Raw genomic sequence first — 22,413 nt, 5'->3', positions numbered from 1 at the left:
ACCAATTTCATGCCACTTATTGGACGAGACTGGCTTGATGTGTTTTTCAAAGGGTGGACAACTAATTTTTTGCAACCTACAAATATTAACAACGTAGCTGAAAGTGAAGATAAAGCAGGAGTGGTTGATGCGATAAAACAAAAATCAAACGCTGTTTTTAGTAAAGATTTTTCTACACCTATTGAAGGTTTTGAAGGAGAGCTTGTAATGCGGGAAGGTGCGCCTATTTTCAAAAAGGCGTACACTGTACCTTTGCGTCTAAAAGAAAAAGTAATACAGCATTTGGTCTCACTGGAGGATAGTGGAATTATAACGCCAATTGAAGCCAGTGAGTGGGCTTCACCAGTTGTGGCAATAGTGAAAAAAGACAATGATATTCGTTTAGTCATAGATTGTAAGGTATCTATTAATAGATTGATTGTGCCTAATACATACCCGCTTCCTTTAGCCCAAGATATTTTTGCAACTCTCGCGGGGTGTAAAAGTATTCTGCTCGCTTGACTTAGCGGGAGCTTACACTCAGTTGCAGCTATCAGAGAGGTCCAGAAAATTCATGACCATCAACACGATTAAAGGGTTATACACGTATAACCGGCTCCCACAAGGGGCCGCCTCTTCTGCAGCGATTTTTCAAAAGGTCATGGACCAAGTCTTACAAGGTATGGAGGCGAACCAGCCTAAGGCTGAAAGCCTCCTAAATAAAGCTAAATAATAAATAATAATAATCTTACAAGGTATAGATGGAGTGTCATGCTACCTTGACGATGTGCTAATCGCAGGAAAAGATTTCAATGAGTGTAAAACTAAACTTTTTATGGTACTTGACCGCTTGGAAAAAGCAAAAATAAAAGTAAAATTACATAAATGTAAATTTGTTGTTGAAGAACTTTCATTTCTAGGACATGTCATAACCGGAAATGGACTTTTGCCATGTCCTGACAAAATAGAAACTATTTCTAATGCTTCTTCTTCTTCTTATTCGCATTTCAAGCTTATTGCTTAGCGCTTATTAGCTTATTGCGTGCTCTCAACTTAGTGTTCTAAATGCACTTCCACAGTTATTAATTGAGAGCTTTCGATGCCAATACCAATGCATGAATTTGTATATTGTGTGGCAAGCACAATGATACTCTATTATGCCCAGGGAAGTCGAGAAAATTTCCAACCCAAAAGATTCCCTCGACCGGACCGGGAATCGAGAACCCGCCGCCTCCGGCTTGGTAATACCGTGCCTTTACTGACTAGGCTATGAGGCCCCGACTGCTAAACATCCTGCTAAACAACAGACTTTGCTAATGCTAAACATCCTAATAATCCAACTGAACTTAAAGCATTTCTTGGACTTATAAATTTTTACGGTAAATTTATACCAAATCTATCGTCCAAATTGAGCTGTTTCTATAAATTACTTAAAAAGGATTCCAAGTTCGTTTAGGATTTGAAATGCAATGAAAATTTTGAAAACTGCAAAAAATATTTGTTGAAACCGAACGTTTTACATTTTTTCGATCCCAAGAAACCACTTATTGTAGTCACCGATGCATGTGGCTATCGTTCACGCTGAATGACTCTCAACGGAAATATCCGATTTTACATCTTGAGGCGTTAACCGTGGTAAGTTGCGTCAAGAAGTTTCATCGTTATTTGTACGGCCAGCATTTTGTGATCTACACCGATCATAAACCTTTTCTTGGAGTATTTGGAAAGGAGAGGAAAAATGCGATTTTTGTCATACGATTTTTGATACATTATGGAGCTCTCTATTTATAGTTTTGAAATCCGTTACCGACCATCTAAGAAAATGGGTAATGCAGATTTCTGCTCCAGATTTCCCCATCCTTGTACAGTATCTCGGAGTTTAGACAGGGAATACGTAAATAATTTGAATTTTACAAACGAACTTCCAATTGATTTTAAAACTATTGCTACTGAAACTAAAAAAGATGTTTTTCTTTCACAAATAATTAAGTATCTTCAGTATGGGTGGCCGGAAAGAGTCGAGCGAGAATTGAAGGACGTTAAGGCTCAAGCTTACGATCTCGAGTTTATAGAGGATTGCCTTCTGTTCCGTAATCGAGTAGTTGTGCCGAAATGTTTACAACAAAGTATTATGAAACTGTTGCATGCAAACCATGCGTTAATCGTAAAGATCAAACAGCTTGCTCGTCGAACAGTTTTTTGGTTTGGCATTAATGCTGACCTGAAGTATTATGTTAAGAGTTGTGATGTTTGCAACCGTACTCTAGTCGTTCCCAAGAAAAATCTGAAACGTCATGGGCACCCACCAGTCGACCGTTTAGTCGGGTTCACGCAGATTTTTTTCATCTTAGTGAAAAAGTTTTTCTGTTAATCGTAGACAGCTACTCGAAGTGGGTGGAATTAGATTACATACGTTACGGAACAGATTGTAAAAAGGTTCTAAAAAAGTTTCTTAATGTTTTTGCTCGATTTGGTCTCCCTGATGTTCTTGTATGTAAATCTTTGGTTTTTATTAGTTAGGTAGGTTCCGATTCAACACATTGTAGTTTCATTTTTATACCTATGATCTTGACTTTTTTACCTACGACGCGGCTCTCAATCAAAGGAGTAACAAGTGTGATACTATCACTGCTGGACTTGATCTTTGGTTTTCTCATGTAGTGGTTCATCAGAGAGGGGAAGCTTAGTAATCTCCATTGCCTGCCCATGACGCCATTCTATCGCGGCATTAGCCAGCAACGCCGGCCCTAAACCTATCGTCTCCAACACTCCACCATAAAGCATGAAATTAAGCCCGCTAACCAACAGCAAGATGCAAAAACAAGCCAAGGGGAGGGAACCTCAATTCTGACTATTGATTCATTATTAAAGTTTACCCATATTTTAAAAAGCGTTCCATATTGCGTTAAGCCATTTCATGGTGCATAATAAAGTGTTTGTTTCAATTCCAATAAAATATCAAAAGTTGAAATCAGTTAAATGTACTGAGGTTAACTAAAATCGAGGTTATTTGTATTTTGTAATACTTGTATAGTTTACATTCATTATATTTTATATATTGCATGATCAGTAAATTATTTTTATTTCATATATCTAAAATTTAATTATATCATTATAACTATCATTTTCATTTACAGATAATAGTTGTCCTGCAGATCCTGAAGGACCAGAAGGTGTATCAAATAGCAAATCAATGTTATTTACATTTATTTTATTATAAAATAATATGATCTATGGTTTTCTTATATTCTTTCGGATTGCACACAATAAATAAATACAATAAATGGTTTAATAAACATGTTGACTAATATTATTTAACCTTAACTTTATTTTTTCTCTATTTTCCACTATTATCTCTCTATTTACATACAAACCAACAAATGAGCAACACTGGAATGCAGCAACCCGAGCAAAGTCGGATATAAAATACTATCAAAATGATATCTAATTTTATTTTTGAAATCATGGTGACAACATATTTTGATAAGCTATTTCATTAATTCATATGTTGATATTGTTTTGATATTTCTAAAAAATATAATTAAAAACAAAATTTGATATTTTATAAACAAAAAAGCTTCCACATTTGTTCCGTGCGAAACAAGCTATAGTAGCTTCCAAAACACAACGCAAACGATCGTCATTCAAACCACCCATCGTGGCAACAACGCAGTACAGGTAGAATTTTAAGGACACCGAACGAGAAAGGAGAAGCACTATATACTTCTCTTCAACATGCTGCTGCTTGTTGCTCGCCGTAGCGCACGGCAGGCAAGTATATAGGACCAAAAGTAGCAAAATACGATAGGACGACTGCTATAAAAGCGACACAGCCAGCCAGCGTTTTTTTGAGTATTATTCCGACCACCATCCAAGTTACATCCAGTGAAGTAAGAAAGCAATCTGTAGAGAAATAGTGAACTAGTTAGAATAAAAGTAGTGTTAAGGTGATAATTTGATTAGTGTGTTGAATCTTTCAATCCGAACGAAATACAGTCCACTTCCAACCCACCGGAGTTGGCCACGGTAAACGCGCCAACATAGTGGTCCTTCGAACCGGATCCAGCGCCGCCCGTAGGAAAGGATTCGACACCATCGCCACTCGACCGAGTGTATTCCGACACGCTTCCGTGGTGTGCCAACCACGACGTGTACCGCCAGGAGAGGAATCAATTATTGATCACCGCCGCTTCCGAATCCGATTCGCAAGTTTCAATCCGCCCGCCGAAGGATTTTTCTACAGAACCGCTATTCCGAAACCATACGTACTCGTGCTGTGTGTAACGTACGACGTGACAACGAGTTCATTATGCCAGCGGATCGAACCCCGAAAGGTAAGCCTGCTGGCAAGGAGAAGCAGTACGACGAGTCAGCAATATTCGAAGGATTTGCAGAATGGGAAATCAGTGCTGATTCCGAAACCGTGAAGGAAATAACGTCGCTTTCCCGCCAGCGAAACCAGTTCACCATGAAAGTAGTGCGTGTGCAAAGGGCGCTTGTTGCCGCTCGAAACTTGGTGAGCCTCTCACAACTCAGGACGTACATGAAGAATATCGATGTGGCCTACAACGAATACAGCGCAGTGCATAGCAAACTGGTTGCTATCATTCCCCAAGAAAGTTTTCAACAGCAGGAGGAAGTTTATGTCGCATTTGAAGACCGATACAACTTCGTACGCACGACCATCGATGAGCTAATCATGGCACACGAAAATGCAAGTGTTCGTGCTCAAGCCCCGCAACAACAAATCATCGTCCAACAGCAACCGTTGAAGGCTCCAATTCCCACCTTCGATGGTGATTATGCCAACTGGCCGAAGTTCAAGGCCATATTCCAAGAAACAAAAGGATCATAGTCGAGACGCACGTTCGTGGTCTGTTCAACTTGCAAGGAATGTCATCCGGATCCCACAAGGAGGTGCGACGTCTGCTCGATGAGTGCACCCGCCACGTCGAGAGCCTGAAGTATCTTGAACAGGAATTCCTCGGTATTTCCGATTTGTTTCTGGTTCATATGCTGACGACCGCCATGGACAACACGACCAGGATGGCATGGGAAGGCACACAGAAGAAGGGCGTGCTACCCAAGTATGCGCAAACCATTACGTTCCTGCAATCGAGATGTGAAATGTTGGAGAACTGCGAAACAGCTTTCCAGAAGGTTAATGCGCAGCCCGCTTCCAAATCGACCCTGAAGGTACAAGCATTCCAACCGAAAGCAAGCAACCCGAAGGTCCATGCCGCCGCAACCACACCAATCAGCAAGGAGGTTTGTGATTTCTGCCAAGGTGCACATCGCAACTACCAATGCAATGCGCTTGGTAACATGTCCTTTGACAAACGAATGGAGAAGGTACGCACAACTGGTGTGTGTTTCAACTGCCTGCGCAAGGGGCACAGCTCCAAGGAGTGTTCATCACCGAGGTGCTGCCAAAAGTGTCAGAATCGGCATCATACACAACTTCACAACGACGAGGTAAACCGAGAACCGAAAGCCAACGTGTCCGTTCCGAAAGAAGAGTCCCGCACAGTTCAACCGAACAGCACGGTAGCAAACCCGCCATCCGGAAGAGATATACCGAGCACATCCTGCTCGTGTAACTACGCCGATTCCACGAAAACTGTGTTCCTGCTGACAGCGGTTGTCAACGTGCTGGACGAAAGCATTCTTGCCGAATACTGTTAGATAGCGGCTCTCAGGTAACTGTCGTAACAAACAATTTTGCAAATCTTTTAAGAATTCAGAAGCATCGTGTCAACGTTCCAATCTGTGGCATCAACGACGTCAGGACTGTAGCCCACGACAAGGTGATGGTCAACATCCGATCTCGACTCACCGACTTCCAAGCACACGTGAAGTGTTTGGTTACGCCCAATGTGACAGGTGTCATCCCGCCAACAAGAATCGACGTGTCATCTTGGAACATTCCCTTCGGCGTCCAACTAGTCGATCCGGAATTCTACAAACCGGACAAGATCGATATGCTTCTTGGTGCAGAGTTATTCTTCAAGTTGATGCGACCAGGACATATCAAACTCGACGACAACCTCCCCGATCTCCGTGAAACCTGCCTTGGATGGGTTTTAGGCGGTGTATTCACTAACACGATCAACGCCAATCAACCACAACATTCGCTCATCGTATCGTTGGATGACATCGAGGAATCTATTCAAGGATTTTGGAGGCTCGAAGCGGTGCCAGATTCGAGTCCTCTGACGAAGGAAGAACAGGAGTGTGAAGCCAATTTCGTCGCCACCCACCAGCGTGATGAAAATGGACGATACCAAGTGAGGCTACCGTTCAAGGATAACGTGCACGAGCTTATTGACTGCCGAGCGGTTGCTTTGAAGCGATTCCAGATGCTGCAGAGGAGGCTGCAGCGGAACCCCGATTTGAACGAGCAGTATGTTCAGTTCATGCGTGAGTATGAAGAGCTGGGACACTGCCACGAAGTACGAGAAGAAGACGATCCACCGCACCAGCAAAACTACTACCTGCCGCACCATGCGGTACTTCGCCCATCAAGTTCGATCATCAAGTGCAGGGTGGTATTTGATGCCAGCGCCAAACCAACAGTGAACAACCGTTCACTCAATGAGGTTCTACTAGTCGGTGCAGTGGTACAGAAAGAACTCTATGACGTCATACTCAGGTTCTGCAAGTACCCAGTTGCATTCACAGCCGACGTGCCGAAGATGTATCGACAAATCAAGATGCATCCAAGGGACACACACTATCTCCGTGTTTTTTGGTGTGAGCAGCCGTCAGAGCCACTCCGAGTCTTGGAGCTCACGACGGTTACATATGGAACAGCATCGGCTCCGTTCCAAGCTACCAGGTGCTTGCAGCAGCTCGCCGATGATGAATCAACCGATTTTCCGAACGGTGCGCAAATCGCCAAGGAGGATTTTTACGTCGACGATGCACTTTCCGGTGCAAATTCACTTCCGAAGGCCCTCGAAGCAGCAAGGCAGCTGGAAGGCTTACTGAAGAGAGGAGGGTTTTCGCTGCATAAGTGGTGTTCCAACTCAAAAGAGTTTTTGGACCACATTCCAAACGATCGACTGGAACAGCCCGTTCCATTGGAAGAATGCGGACCGAATGGAGTCATCAAAGTGCTAGGCTTGCTTTGGGATCCAAAAGCCGATCATTTCCTCATCGCAAGGCCGCCACAATGTGATTTGAATCAACGATCAACGAAGCGTATCATCTACTCCGAGGTGGCCAAGCTTTTTGACCCGTTAGGACTTATGTCACCAGTGATTGTCGTCGCCAAGCTACTAGTGCAACAGCTGTGGAAGCACAAGATTGGCTGGGATGAGCCCGTCAACGACTCGATACAGGAGCGATGGGTTGAATTTGCAAATACCTTGCCAGCACTCGACAAAATCGCCATACCAAGAAGAGTTACGTTCCACGACGCCGTGTCCTACGAAATCCACGGTTTTGCCGACGCATCATCATTGGCGTATGGTGCATGTGTTTATGTTCGAAGCCTGTTCTCCAACGGTTCCGCCAAGATGAAGTTGCTGAGTAGCAAGTTAAAGGTTGCTCCGCTACATGACCTTTCAACGCCTCGAAAGGAATTGTGTGCCGCATTGCTACTAACTCGACTCATTCAGAGGATTATCCCAGCCATGCAAATGGAATTCCGTGACGTGGTCCTCTGGTCGGACAGTCAAATCGTTCTGGCGTGGATGAAACGATCAGCCGATCGCCACAAGATTTTTGTCCGAAACCGAATTCACGAAATCAATACCTCCACTGCAGGATATCGCTGGTGCTACATCCGATCTGGTGATAATCCAGCAGACATCGTGTCCAGAGGTCAGCTACCAAACGATTTGCGCAGAAACAATCTTTGGTGGACCGGACCAAGTTTCCTCACGAAACTCGAGTACGACGAACAGGAGTTAGTCGATATCCCCAACCAACAGCTTCCCGAAATGACAAGCACCGAAATTGTCACTTCGGCTGTGGTGGAACAGTTTCCACTGTTTTCCCGCTTCAGTGACTTCAGGAAGATCGAACGCATCATGGCATCTTCGATTCATCGCCAACATCCGCACCAAGAACAGGTCACAACGTATCTTCAACCGGTACGTTACTATTTCCGAACTCCGTCGATCGAATTTCACCATTATGAGGATGGTTCAACAGTCAGAGCTAGCTGACGAAATACGTCGTGTCCAAACCAACAAACCGTGCCGCAAACTAGGAGGCTTGAATCCAGTGTTCGTCGATGGATTGCTTCGAGTTGGTGGTCGCCTGCAACATTCGAATCTACGAGCCGAGACGAAGAATCCGATTATCCTTCCGAACAGACATCCACTGACGAAGCAGCTAATCCGCACAATGCACATCGAGCATTTGCACCTTGGGCAAAATGGCTTGATTGCTGCTATGCGCCAGAGGTATTGGTTGCTGAGCGCCCGTTCAACCATCCGGCAAGTGACCCGCAATTGTGTAAGATGTTTCCGCACAAATCCAAATATGTCAACGCAGCTGATGGGCAATCTTCCTCAACCGAGGATAAATCCAGCACCTCCGTTTGCAGTGACTGGTGTCGACTACGCCGGCCCATTTTGGATAAAGATGGGAAATTACCGATCCAGGCTCATCAAGGCTTACGTGGCAGTATTTGTTTGCATGGTAACAAAAGCAGTGCATCTCGAGGTCGTGTCTGATCTGACATCCGACGCCTTCTTAGCTGCGCTACAACGGTTCATCAGCCGAAGAGGAATGGTGCAACAGTTGCATTCTGACAATGCCACCAACTTCCGAGGAGCACAACACGAGTTGCACCAGCTATATCAACAGTTCCAGGATCAGCAGTTCACAGGACGTATCCAGTCCTTCTGTCAGCCAAAAGAGATCGAGTGGCATTTCATACCGTCGAACGCACCCGAGTTCGGTGGCTTGTGGGAGGCCGCTGTAAAATCGACAAAGAGACATTTGGTCAGAGTGGTTGGCTATTCCAAATTGTCATTTGAAGAGCTAACAACCATACTCACCGAAATCGAAGCAGTTCTCAACTCTAGGCCACTGTTTTCGATTTCCTCCGATACAGCCGACATAAACGTAATTACGCCAGCTCATTACTTGATTGGTAGACCACTTACAGCCGTTCCGGAACCATCCCTTGAAGACATCCAAATTAATCGTCTGAAAAGATGGCAACATCTACAGAAGATGCGTGAGGATTTTTGGAAATCTTGGTCCAGAGATTATTTGTGCAGCCTTCAACCGAGGTCAAAGAATACCAAGACGACATCCAACCTTCGCCCAGGAATGGTAGTTCTACTGGAGGACAAAAATCAACCACCGCTTAACTGGAAGCTAGGCCGCATCATGCAGGTATTCCCAGGGCCAGATGGATTGGTCCGAGCCATCGATGTGTCGTCTAACGGATCTACCTACCGACGACCGATCAACCGGATCGCAGTTTTGCCGATTGAGGACAACGAGCCACCAACCCTGAGTGATGTTGAATCTACGAGTCAACCGGGCGGAGTATGTTCCGTGCGAAACAAGCTATAGTAGCTTCCAAAACACAACGCAAACGATCGTCATTCAAACCACCCATCGTGGCAACAACGCACTCCAGGTAGAATTTTAAGGACACCGAACGAGAAGGGAGAAGCACTATATACTTCTCTTCAACATGCTGCTGCCTGCTGCTCGCCGTAGCGCACGGCAGGCAAGTATATAGGACCAAAAGTAGCAAAATACGATAGGACGACTGCTATAAAAGCGACACAGCCAGCCAGCGTTTTTTTGAGTATTATTCCGACCACCATCCAAGTTACATCCAGTGAAGTAAGAAAGCAATCTGTAGAGAAATAGTGAACTAGTTAGAATAAAAGTAGTGTTAAGGTGATAATTTGATTAGTGTGTTGAATCTTTCAATCCGAACGAAATACAGTCCACTTCCAACCCACCGGAGTTGGCCACGGTAAACGCGCCAACAACATTTATCACTAAAATCTACATTTATTTTTATTTTTTCTTCTTACGAGTCAATCAGGTTTCTTAATGAACATAACAAAGAAAATTATGATTTTTACAGTGTTGTTTTACAACATTTATTGATATCAATCTACCTGCGAATTGAATTTACAAATCGATATAAAATTGATTTCGTCCTGTTCGTCTCCCAACAAAATAAATATCGTCATTAATGTCTATTAAAATATGTTCGATGCGAAGGAATTTATCATTCATAATGATATAAGAGTCATCGTAGACTAATTTTTTACATGATTCGTGTGTCCTATTCATATATTGAATATAATTCCACTAGAATTTGTCATGAAAACGAAACTCTAAATTTAAAAACTTCACATCGCCTATTTCTATGCTATTCGATGTAATAAACTTCAATCGTGTGTCATATTTTAACTTTGTTATTTGTCTATAATGACAAATGCGATTCATTATATACTTTCTTGCAATTTGTACCACTGGATGATTATTTCCAGTTCTGTACTTTAATATGGCACCATTCGCACTTTATTGACATTTTTTTTCTTTTTTTTTTGATTTTGAATCTTGGACGGTTTAATTTTTCTTGGCGTTTTTTAATTTTAGTGCAAGAATCACTTCACTAAGTGATCGGTTGGAAATGCATTCGAAAGTGTTTTCGTTTATCATAATCCTTTTCATCAGAACTTTTATTAGGCGATTGGCAATCTGGCCCGATGATTCTGATTGGAGGCAGGTGCAAGAGCTTCTTTGAAGATCCGACGGAATGTTGTAAAATGTTAAGCTAGAATTAGGAGATGCAACAGTCTTTCAAGTATTGGCTTCACGTGCAAACCATCGTTCATTTGGTGAGTTCGTTCCTGTTTATTTTTTTAATTGTTTCGATACCATCTATCAGTTTTCTACAATTTTGTCTTGGACATCTTTTCGAAGAGCCACGTTCATGCTGTAATTTGTCGAGCGCACAATTTTCACATGTTGAGATCGACTGGGAACGTCAAGATAGTCATGCAAGTGCTTTTGATTCTGGTTTTAGACGTTTGATGTCTTCAGTGATGTTTTTGTACTTTAAAGTTCCCTTTATCTGTGATCATGGTGGGTCTGAAGAGTTTTTGTTGAGCACGCTGAGGCTGAAATTGCATACCTCCCCCCCATGGACATGGAGGTTGACGGTACTGAAGCAAAGGGTTATGTTTAATTTCTTTATATTTGCAACAATGTCATCATCGTTCCTATAGTGACACATATCACCTTCTTAATGCTTCAGTATGCCTCAAACGATTAATTCTTGGTTGTTAATAGAACTTCCTTGATGAATCGGCTACTTCATGCAGACTGAGCAATTCTGATTATAGTATCAGATTTGTTCTGTATACAGAGGAATTGGGAGGGCTTATTAGAAACATCTCACCAATAAAGTAATGATCTTCTAGTAAATTTTGCATATCACTTTATTAATATTTTATTTTATTTAAGCATATTATTTGTGTTACAGTCAATTAGCATTAGCATACGATATAAGAGATTTAATATTACTTGCTCGTTTGTGCGTTAAATAATCAATATTTATTTTACTTGTAATTACCTTTGAAAGTTTTTTTTTCAAGTTTTTTTTTTTTCGTGATCTGAAAATTTTCCTAGTTTGGTTAGAAGTTTCGAAACTAACGCATGTCCACAGGCCCAATAGAAAGATAGGCAGAAAAAGTGTATCATGAAGAATGATTGCATGCAGGGTTGCTTCCACTCACTTGCTATAGATGAGTTTTGAATTCGTTAGATGTTGTAATGGAGATTTGTGTTGTTGGATGAGGGAGGAAATTGGAGGGCGGGTGTTTGACGCATAGAGCCTGTCAATTTCGCTTTCAGAGTGTCGCAGTCGGCGGTTTTATGATTCGTGAGCGCTCGCGATTCGTAGAATCGTTGATTGTGACTGCAAGTGGATTTGGCGGGTTTTGTGTGTCGGACGCTTGCTTTTTGGCCTCTTCTTGTGTCTAACATGTGCAGAGTATCATTATAGCGTCTAATGGTTTAAAATTCCTGGTTGCGTGAAATATAATTGTGAGAATATCTTTTTGAGATTTTAGTAGTCACGTTTTGTTTGTAGTTTATATTTTATTTCTTTCATGTAAATAATAGTTATTCAATAATAGATAGTTCATCCATATATTCGTACTTTGACGCGAAGCGCTGTGGATTATGAGATGCTCGATGACCCTGGAGAGATCGCTTACTGAGCAGAAAATCATGGATTTAACCCCAAGCTCTTCCACAGCACAATAAATCGCCACCATCATTTGTATATTTGATATTGAATATTGTTCCGCCTACCGCCGAAAGAGAGGAGAAAAACGTCGACCTATCAGCAACGAGCAAACAGTCGGTGCCGTTCTATAAAAATCCCCGCAGTAGCGTGCATAAGTTTAAGTTTGAATCCAACCGAGCATCCGTTCGCAGCAGCAGCAGCTGTAAAACGTTGTATTAAGAAGCAAAGAGAAATAAAACAGTAGTGTATTGTGTAGTCGGCAGCATTCGTCATTTCTACTGCATGTCCACCGTGTCTCGGAGAGCAGCGTCAAACCCCCCAGCTCTTTTCAGAGCTTCTGAGTTTAGAACTTCGATTGACGCTAGCCAACTCCGTTCGCTCCAGCCCAGTACAGTCCACTTCGCCTTGACAAAACCCGTTCAGAAGGAACATCAATTTGGTCCGTCACGAACCGGATCACGAGCCATTCCGAAGCAACCGTTCCCGTTGAGTGGAAACTGACGTGCTACGACACACAAACTGTACCCAACCAAAACGAAACAACTGCTTCTGCTGCTACGCTTGCGACTCGACGCGGAGCATTTAGAACGAACGTGTTTGAACGTGCAAGAGTGAGAAGTTCGTTTTCGGAAAAAAAAATACGTTTTGTTGTGGTTTCGAGATTTGAAATACGCCGCGTAGTGAATGAGGTGTCATAAATGGCACCAGAAGACGCTGAACAAAACCAGCAAGCGAACCCTATCCCTAGGTTGCCAGTTAGCAGTTCCGGTTCATTTCACGGCTTCGAGTGGGAAGCAGCAATGGATCCTGAATCTGCAAAAAAAAGGGCAGGGTGGCAACGTGAACAAGTGAAGCAAAAGATTGTGCGCATTCGGCGTTATCTCATTAGTGGAAAGCCACCAACTTTGGCGCAACTGACAAATATGTCCAAGCACCTGTCCGTTGTGTACACCGAGTACAGCGGATTCCACAGCAAAGGACTGGCGCTTCTTCCAGATGATGCGCTGGACGAGCAAGAACATGAATATGCCAACTTTGAAGATCTCTACAACAACGTTACCGATGCCGTGCAGGAGTTGTTGCTGGAAGCACAAGCAAACGCGGCCACTCCATCGCCGACAACCGTCCATAACCCGCAGGTGGTCGTCCAGCAGCAGCCGCTCAGTGCACCAATTCCAAACATTCGATGGCAATTACTCTGGTTGGCCTAAATTCAAAGCCGTCTTCCAGGATTTGATGGCCCACTTGGGAGATAGAGACGCCATAAAACTGTATCACCTCGATAAGGCGCTCATCGGAGATGCAGCTGGTGTATTGAATACCAAGATCCTTAGTGAAGGGAATTATCAACAAGCTTGGGACATTTTGGAGGATCGCTACTAAAAAAACAGCGGGTTCTCGTAGAAACCCACATCCGTGGTCTGTTTTCACTACGAGACATGTCATCGGAGACCCATAAGGAGCTGAGAGGTCTGCTAACCGAAGTTACTCACCACGTCGAGAGTCTGAAGTTCCTCCAGCAGCAGATCACTGGCGTTTAGGAGCACATGATTGTGTATCAGATCGTCTCCGCGCTCGACAAATCGACCCGCAAAGCCTGGGAAGGGATCCAGAAAAAAGGACATCTTCCCAAATACGAACCAACCATCGCCTTCCTGAAGTCCAGGTGCCAAATCCTCGAGAATTGCGAGGCGGCATTCCAGACTAGCAAATCCAGCTCGAAACAGAAGCAAGCTCTTCCACCATCGAAGATCCATCCGCAAAAGAGCCATGCAGCATCGACCAGCCCATCCCAACTGATGAACTTGTGTGAAATTTGTGTTGGTTCACACCACAACCACCAGTGCTCGGCCTTGTCCAACCTTACCCTAATAAAAATTTACCATAAACGAACGATAACCCAAATTATTGAACTATTCCACAAATGGTTTGGATGATACCCCGAACACGTCGTTAAGCAAATTAACCATAACATTTATATTAGGGTACTCCTGCCCAAAAGAATGAGAAGATACGAACTGCTGGAGTCTGCTTCAACTGCTTGCGCAAAGGGCATCGATCCAAGGACTGCCCTTCAGACAAATCGTGCCACAAGTGTCAACGCCGACACCACACGTTGCTCCATGATGATGGGGTATCCCGCTATGAGAAGAAGTCCAACGTTTCCGCGGAAGCAGTGGCAAGCCCGCTTCTGTTCCGGCTGCTCCGAATCAACCGATGTCGGTGCAGACGATTCCTGCCCCAGTGGATCCACCAGTGTCAACAACCTGTTCGTCGAATGTTGTCTCATTTCCCAAGACGGTACTTTTGCTGACCGCAGTGGTACATGTATTGGATAAAGATAACCAGCCATATCCGTGCCGGGTACTGTTGGACAGCGGCTCCCAATTCAACTTTGTAACCGAAGAGATGGTTAACCGCCTAGGCCTCCCAAAGAAACCAGCCAACGTTCCGATCGTGGAAATCAACGCCCTACGGTCCCTCGCCCGAGACAAGGTGGTGGTCAGGTTCCAGTCCCGTGTATCCAATTTCCACGCAAGCCTCGAGTGTCTGGTTACCCCGAGAGTGACCGGCACGATCCCTGCATCGAGAATAGACATCACCAAATGGACGATCCCTGAAGGGGTAATCCTAGCTGATCCCAAGTTCCACAGTCCGGATAAAGTGGACTTGCTGATCGGTGGGGAGTTATTCTTCGATATCCTGAAACCTGGTCAGCTGAGCCTAGCCGAAGGTCTTCCACAATTGCGAGACACTTATCTGGGGTGGATCGTAGCAGGTGCCATCAATGATCAGCTCGTGTCAAACGTGTCGCTCCAATCCAACACAGCCGTTGAAGACATTGAGCAAAGGATGCACCGGTTCTGGCAAGTCGAGGAGGTGCCGGGCGTTCCCAAGCTGTCGACCGAGGAAGCAGCATGCGAAGCCCACTTCCTTTCCACCTACCAACGTGACGAAACTGGAAGATTCATCGTGAAACTGCCGTTCAAGGACAATCTTCCCCAATTGGATAACTGTCGCAGTCTAGCTTTGAAAAGATTCCTGATGTTGGAGAAGCGATTAATCCGCAATCCCGAACTGCAGGCTCAGTACGTGAACTTCATCCGGGAGTACGAAGCTCTCGGCCACTGCACCGAGATCAACGAGTCTGAAGATCCACCCAACAAGCAAACCTTCTATTTGCCGCATCATGCAGTGTTACGTCCGTCCAGCTCGAGTACGAAATGTCGACTCGTGTTCGACGCAAGTGCAAAGTTGTCGCCATCGGAACTCTCCCTGAACGATGTACTGCAAGTTGGTCCAGTAGTACAGAACGATCTGCACCATATCGCGCTACGGTTCCGAAAATTCAAGGTTGCCATCACCGGAGACATCTCTAAAATGTACCGTCATTGAGTATTTGAGCCCTGTTGGATCGTAGTTTCCTTCGAATCTTTTGGAGAGAGCACCCATCGTTACCCCTACGAGTCTTGGAACTCTGTACCGTTACGTACGGTAAGGTACGGCATCGGCACCATATCAAGCAACCAGGTGTTTGCTGAAGCTCGTCGAAGAGGATGGTGAGGACTTTCCTGTCGCCGCTCGTGTTGTGAAAGAAGAAACGTACATGGACGATGTACTCTCCCTCTGCAGACTCGGTGGAGGACGCTATCGAGGCTCAACAACAGCTGAAGCAGCTCCTTGGACAAGGAGTTTTCCCCATACACAAGTGGTGTTCAAATTCACCGGAATTCCTAGACCATATTCCCGTGGAGGATCAAGAAAAAAGGATCACGTTGGAAGAGCATGGAGTGAATGAAGCCATCAAGGTGCTTGGTTTACTCTGGGATCCCTCTGCAGACTCGATACTCATAGCCTATCGTCCAAATCCAACATTGCATCCGCAACGGCCCACGAAAAGAACGATGTACTCCGAGATCGCCAAGTTTTTTGACCCCCTGGGACTGGTTTTACCGGTCATTGTTTTGGCAAAGCTTCTAGCGCAGAAATTGTGGCAGCTTAAGTCCGGGTGGGACGACCCGGTTGACGAAGAAATCGCACAGCAGTGGCGACAACTCCAAGATTCCTTGTCGCATCTTCACGTGATCGAGATCCCAAGGCGCGTGACGATGGACAACGTGGTCGCCTACGAGCTGCATGGCTTCTCTGATGCCTCCAACAAGGCTTATGGAGCCTGCATCTTTTTGCGAAGTATTTTTGGCGATGGCTCGGCGAAGCTTCGTCTCCTCACCAGCAAATCGAAACTGGCTCCCCTAAAAGAGCTGTCCATCCCACGAAAGGAATTGTGCGCCGCTCTCCTACTAACCCGGTTGGTACAGAAGGTGTTACCAGCCCTGGATATGACTTTCCGTGAAATAGTCCTGTGGTGCGACAGTACGGTAGTCCTCGCTTGGATTAAGAAACCTCTCAACCAGCTACAGTTGTTTGTACGGAATCGAATCGCAATTATACAAGAGCATACCAGTAAGTACCGGTGGGAGTATGTCCGGTCTCAACAGAACCCAGCAGACATCGTATCCCGAGGTCAACTAGTTGAATCCCTGAAGCACAACAGCCTTTGGTGGAATGGGCCCGAATTCCTGCAAAGAGTTGAGTACTACGTAGATGCCCCTGAAGACGTTCCAGACGAGAAGCTACCGGAATTTAAGGCCTTGGTAGCAGGGCCAGATGTGAGTATGGACTTCCTATCTTTTCTTCCAAAGCTCAGTAACTTCCGCAAAATCCAACGAGTTGTGGGCTATGTCCTGCGATTCACTGCCAATTGTCGGAAAAAGGACCCGACCAATCGAGAGATAAAGCCCCATCTGACCGTCCGTCAGTTACGCCGCTCATCTGAATTCATCATGCAAGTTTTGCAGAAGGCACATTTCTCCGACGAGATTAAGCTAATTCTGGCAAACAAACCCTGCAAGAGACTCGGAGGTCTTCGTCCAATTTACCACGGCCGGTCGGTTGGACCGCTCCCAATTACCATTCGAAAGTCGCCATCCAATCATTCTGCCAGATAAGGATCCGGTAGTAAGACTACTAATTCAACAAATGCACGTCGAGCTCCTTCACGTCGGGCAAACGGGCCTGATGAACGCCATGAGACAACGTTATTGGTTGCTGAACGCAAGATCCACCATCCGATTTATCACACGCCGGTGCGTGAGATGCTTCCGGACAAATCCTACCACTCCCAACCAATTGATGGGAAACCTGCCAGTATCGAGAGTAGTGCCGTCGCCCCCCTTCGCTGTGACCGGGCCTTTCTGGACCAAGCAAGGCACACGTTGTCCAACTTTGGTGAAGTCGTACGTGGCCGTTTATGTTTGCATGGCAACCAAAGCCGTCCATTTGGAGGGCGTCTCCGATTTGAGTACCGATGTCTTCATGGCGTCCCTTCGACGATTTATTGCTCGCCGTGGAATGGTCCAAGAAATCCATTCGGACAACGCAACCAATTTTCGTGGTGCTCACCACGAATTGAACAACCTTTACCATCAGTTTTGTGACCAACACGCCGTGGACACCATCGAATCTTTCTGCCGCAATCATGAAATTGAGTGGAATTTCATTCCACCCGACGCACCCGAGTTCGGTGGTTTGTGGGAGGCAGCCGTGAAGTCGGCCAAAACCCATTTGAAGCGGGTAGTCGGCAATACGAATCTAACGTTCGTGGAATTGTGTACGATCCTGTCAGAAATCGAGGCCGTCTTGAACTCCCGACCATTGTTCGCAATTTCCAACGACCAGGTGGACCCGCTGGTGATAACTCCAGCGCATTATTTGATTGGACGACCGCTGATCGCCCCAGCTGAACCTTCCCTAGAGAACGTCAAAGCATCCCGCTTGACACGGTGGCAACATCTCCAACTTATGCGCGAGCAATTCTGGCGTGCCTGGAGCCGGGATTATTTAAATACCTTGCAGCCTCGGAAGAAAAATCGACAAGAGAAGCCGAACATTCGGGAAGACATGATCGTGTTGCTTCACGATCGTAACCAACCACCACTCAACTGGAAGTTAGGTCGCATCGTAGCCGTCTATCCTGGAACCGACGGCCTGGTCCGAGCAGTTGATCTCTTCGTGAATGGAACCACGTATCGACGTCCCATCAATAAGGTGTCCATTCTGCCCATCGAGGATAATGATTCCCGTCAAAACCCTCCGACTTCCAAAAGGTGTTGAGATCTCTCAACCGGGGGGAGGATGTTCCGCCTACCGCCGAAAGAGAGGAGAAAAACGTCGACCAATCAGCAACGAGCAAACGGTCGGTGCCGTTCTATAAAAATCCCCGCAGTAGCGTGCATAAGTTTAAGTTTGAATCCAACCGAGCATCCGTTCGCAGCAGCAGCAGCTGTAAAACGTTATATTAAGAAGCAAAGAGAAATAAAACAGTAGTGTCTAGTGTAGTCGGCAGCATTCGTCATTTCTACTGCATGTCCACCGTGTCCCGGAGAGCAGCGTCAAACCCCCCAGCTCTTTTCAGAGCTTCTGAGTTTAGAACTTCGATTGACGCTAGCCAACTCCGTTCGCTCCAGCCCAGTACAGTCCACTTCGCCTTGACAAAACCCGTTCAGAAGGAACAAATATTAACCTCGGAAACTATTTGCATATCAAGCGAAAACGTAGCCCTGTATTGTCGCGAAGCGTTATGGTTCTGAGATGCTCGATGACCCTGGAGGGATCGTGTTTGCTTACTGAGCAGAAAATCATGGGTTTAATCCTAAGCTCTCCGTCATCACTCCTAAAATTCATGATCACTAAACAAAATGAATATGTTCTTTCAATAGCCGGCTATCGAGAGATTAAATAAACAACAAATAAACAATACATACTTTTGGTTGCATCGCCAACTTGAGGTGAATCCTACCGAATACCATACCCAACCCTCCAACTCCGTAGCACTTATGAGGGTGTCGCTAAGTCGGTGGCCTCTCGTTAAGTAAGTACTGCATCAACATTTCCTTCCCTATCCCTAGTTATGGTAAAGATGGGTGTGGCCGGTAATAGTGACAGTCATGCTTCTGTTACTCTTGTTTAGATTGGAGCCAATGTTTACTCCCCAGCATTATTCCTGAAAGTAGTCTAACTGAGAATTTCAGAAGAGACGTGAGTGTCGCTAGTATCCAATCTACGAAGTATATCATAACAACGCTAACGCTAACATTTTTTGATTTTGAATCTTGATATCAACCAAAAGATTTCAGATAACGAAATTTAATATCATGATATCAAAATAATAACTAATTTAGTTTTTGTTTTTATTTTTTTGTTTTCCTACCATAGTTATAATAACGTATTGATTAGTTATTTTGTTTATTATTAACGAAATTACTAATATCAAAATGCAGACATGGATTTTTTATCAAGAAAACATTATTTGTTATCTTTTTAATGTCCTTCATATACCATTTAGATCTAATTTTTGTTATGATTACTTTTAACGCGATCACACGGTAAGCAAAATATGTTATCACGAACGCTTATATCAAAATATCAAACTTAGTTTTCATTTTGTTTTCATTCTCTGCTCGGGTAGACATCATTCGTTGAATGGAATTTGGGCTGATATTAAGGCCAAAAGGAATTCTATTAAATTCATAATGAACTTTCATTTAAAGGGATTTGATCAAATCCGGACATCAGGTCAAGCGTTGAAAAATATCTAGCTCGCCCCAAGTGATCCAAAATTTCGTCTATCCGTGGGAGCGGAAATTTATCTGGAGTTATATTCTTATTAAGCTGACGGTAATCAATAACTAGCCGCCATTTTTTGCTTTCGTTTGTAGTGGATTTCTTAGGGACAAGTAGGATAGGTGAGTTGTATGGTGAGGTTGAATTTTGAATTATTCCATCATTGAGCATTGTTTGAATTTGGTTGAAAATCTCTTGTTTTTGAGATTCGGGTAATCTGTAATTTTGACGTAGAACTACGTCTTTGTCGACTATACTGGGGTGCAAATCAAAAAATATGTGTGATGAAATTGTGTTAGGTTTTGAACGCTTGCAACTTTGTCATTTATAGATGAAAATAAAATCAAAATAAGCCAATCGATAGGATATTACATAACAAATTTGCTGAAATAAATGTTTTTTTTTTCATTTTTCCACAAAAAACATTTGAAAAAATGTAAAAATGGTATCACTGTTTTCATGAAATAAACGATTTTCCCTAACCCAGTCGTCATAATCGTACCTTATGGAAAACAAATCACGGAGAAAAAAAGTGAACCATAACCGAAACATTGAATTACTTGAAAATTTAAGAGTATAATAGTCAAAATTGCATGAAATACATCATCTTTGCGTGGTTCTACGTCATACTGCGGTCGTGTATAGGACACTACCCTTTAATTTATTATGTATCTGGGTTTGCTGTCATTGAGAGTTATATCTTGTTTGTAAAAATTGTTCTCCGATAGCGTATCACCTTGAAGTGAGAAAATATCGCTGAATTCAATGCAAAGTTTTTCGAGTTTATCTTTGACAAGGGGGCCATTATTTTCAATGTTCAGTTCATTTTTGCGCTCTTTCAGTCGCATTGTTTGAAATAGTACAATAATAAAAATTTGCAAGTGATTCATGTTTAGGCACGAAATTTTAATAAGACATCCTTGGTTGTTGTGTTGATAATTTTAACGCAACGGTTTTCTTTGTTCACTTTGTTTGCACAAAACACTCCAGGACATATTTCTTCTGACAAAATAACGCTGTCTTCATGAATGTCGAAATTGTTTAGATGTTTTATAATTTCACATCTAGCTGGTATAAGTTTTGAATCTATAAACCTATTTATTATCGGAATACTAAATGTTTCATAATTATCGTTAAATTGAGTAACCAGGATTTGTAATCAACTTTACATTTATGTTTCACCAGAAAATCTCTCCCAAGAATTCCATCGGTGGGAATTGGGAAATCATTTCCAACAATGTGAAAAGTATGCGGTAACTCAATATTATTTATTATTATATTTGATTGGGTAGTACCCATCGTACTCACATTTCCTTGTCCTATTCCGAGTATACCACATTTTTGACTGGGATAATATATTTGAGTTCTTTTTACATCTCCAGCTTTAATGACCGATATATCAGATCCACAATCAACAATAAAAGTACGCTGTGAAACCGCCATATCGACCATTTGCTGAACATAATTGGTGGCAGCTACATTTATTGTGTATGCTGCCCTAACTGTATCCCTAAAGGGTGGATATTTCCTTGTGGTAGATGTGTCGCATGTTGTTGCTGTGGAATTTGCATTGGTTGTTGCATCGGTAGTTGAATTCCCTGCTGTACTGCTGGGTGATATGCAACACCGTTATGTTGGGCAAAGAACATGTTCGGTGCGAACCGGCCTCGCTGAGTAAAGTTTCCCCTTTGATTTGGGAAACGATTATTTTAAAAATTTCCACGGTTGGAAAAGTGATTTTAAAATCTAATATTCCGTTGAAATTGGTTGGTATAGAAATTATTTACTTGATAATAATTTCCTCGTCCTCTGTAACTAGCTCTACCTCGTCCTCTTGAACGGTTTCCTCTGCTTGCAACGAATACTTGTGCATTTGAAGAAATGGAATTATTTCCATTATCAGTTGGCACGTCGTTTTCCATGAATTTTTGGATTGCGTAATTAATTTGGCTGAATGTTTCAGCCTTTAGTATGATTTTTGTGTCTCTGTTTTTGGTGCCGTTGATCAGTGATTCAACGCCTCTTTTGTTGCCATTTGATCAGCTACATCATTTGGAATTTTGTTGTTGATATAGACTGATTTTAGCTGTAAAGTTAATTTCTCTACGTCATCATAAATGCTTCTGTGGTGGAAGTTTGTTTAAAATTTTGTAACCTTGCCAAAATGTTATCGGCTGTGATTTTTGGAGAGCAATGCTCTTTCAATGCTGCTACCAAATCTTCATAGGTAGCATTTTCAGGTACTACTTGCCTGGCAGCACCCGTTAGTCGTGTTTTCACGAATCGAGTGGCAATGTTTTTAGCGGCAGCTTTAATCGCTGCGGTGGCCTCCGCGTTAGCGTTGTCGACTAAGTCGAAAAAAAACGTAGGGGTAAGAGGGGCTAGTGAACAGGTGGGGCATAGTGAGCATCCCGTGCACCAGCTTGGACTTCCGGTCGTTCGGAACAAATTTATTGGTGGTAGGATCAATATCATAATTATATTGAACCTACTACCAGTTGATT

The 22,413-nt window shown here is 43.7% G+C and overlaps 5 protein-coding genes across 5 annotated transcripts; all 5 read left to right on the top strand.

Annotated features, from left to right (window-relative positions):
- Positions 1-4,872: 4,872 nt before the first annotated feature.
- On the top strand, positions 4,873-5,664 carry LOC135715575 (uncharacterized). The gene has a single exon (XM_065238788.1). It carries the CDS (start codon positions 4,873-4,875, stop codon positions 5,662-5,664), a length of 792 nt encoding a protein of 263 aa, XP_065094860.1.
- Positions 5,665-5,789: 125 nt separating this feature from the next.
- On the top strand, positions 5,790-9,519 carry LOC135715574 (uncharacterized). Its single transcript, XM_065238787.1, has 2 exons — positions 5,790-8,078; positions 8,140-9,519. Exons 1-2 carry the CDS (start codon positions 5,790-5,792, stop codon positions 9,517-9,519), a joined length of 3,669 nt encoding a protein of 1,222 aa, XP_065094859.1.
- Positions 9,520-14,635: 5,116 nt separating this feature from the next.
- Positions 14,636-15,622, top strand: LOC135715573 (uncharacterized). Its single transcript, XM_065238786.1, has one exon. It carries the CDS (start codon positions 14,636-14,638, stop codon positions 15,620-15,622), a length of 987 nt encoding a protein of 328 aa, XP_065094858.1.
- Positions 15,623-15,840: 218 nt separating this feature from the next.
- Positions 15,841-17,235, top strand: LOC135715572 (uncharacterized). Its single transcript, XM_065238785.1, has one exon. The coding sequence runs from the start codon at positions 15,841-15,843 to the stop codon at positions 17,233-17,235; it is 1,395 nt and encodes a 464-aa protein (XP_065094857.1).
- A 31-nt stretch (positions 17,236-17,266) lies between these two features.
- On the top strand, positions 17,267-18,400 carry LOC135715571 (uncharacterized). The gene has a single exon (XM_065238784.1). It carries the CDS (start codon positions 17,267-17,269, stop codon positions 18,398-18,400), a length of 1,134 nt encoding a protein of 377 aa, XP_065094856.1.
- The last annotated feature ends 4,013 nt before the right edge of the window (positions 18,401-22,413 follow it).

Source organism: Ochlerotatus camptorhynchus, unplaced genomic scaffold, assembly GCF_037179485.1.
Source record: "Ochlerotatus camptorhynchus isolate MF236.1 unplaced genomic scaffold, CSIRO-AGI_Acam_v1.1 ptg000956l, whole genome shotgun sequence".
Lineage (NCBI taxonomy): Eukaryota > Metazoa > Arthropoda > Insecta > Diptera > Culicidae > Ochlerotatus > Ochlerotatus camptorhynchus.
This window is presented reverse-complemented; position numbering and strand designations above follow the sequence as displayed.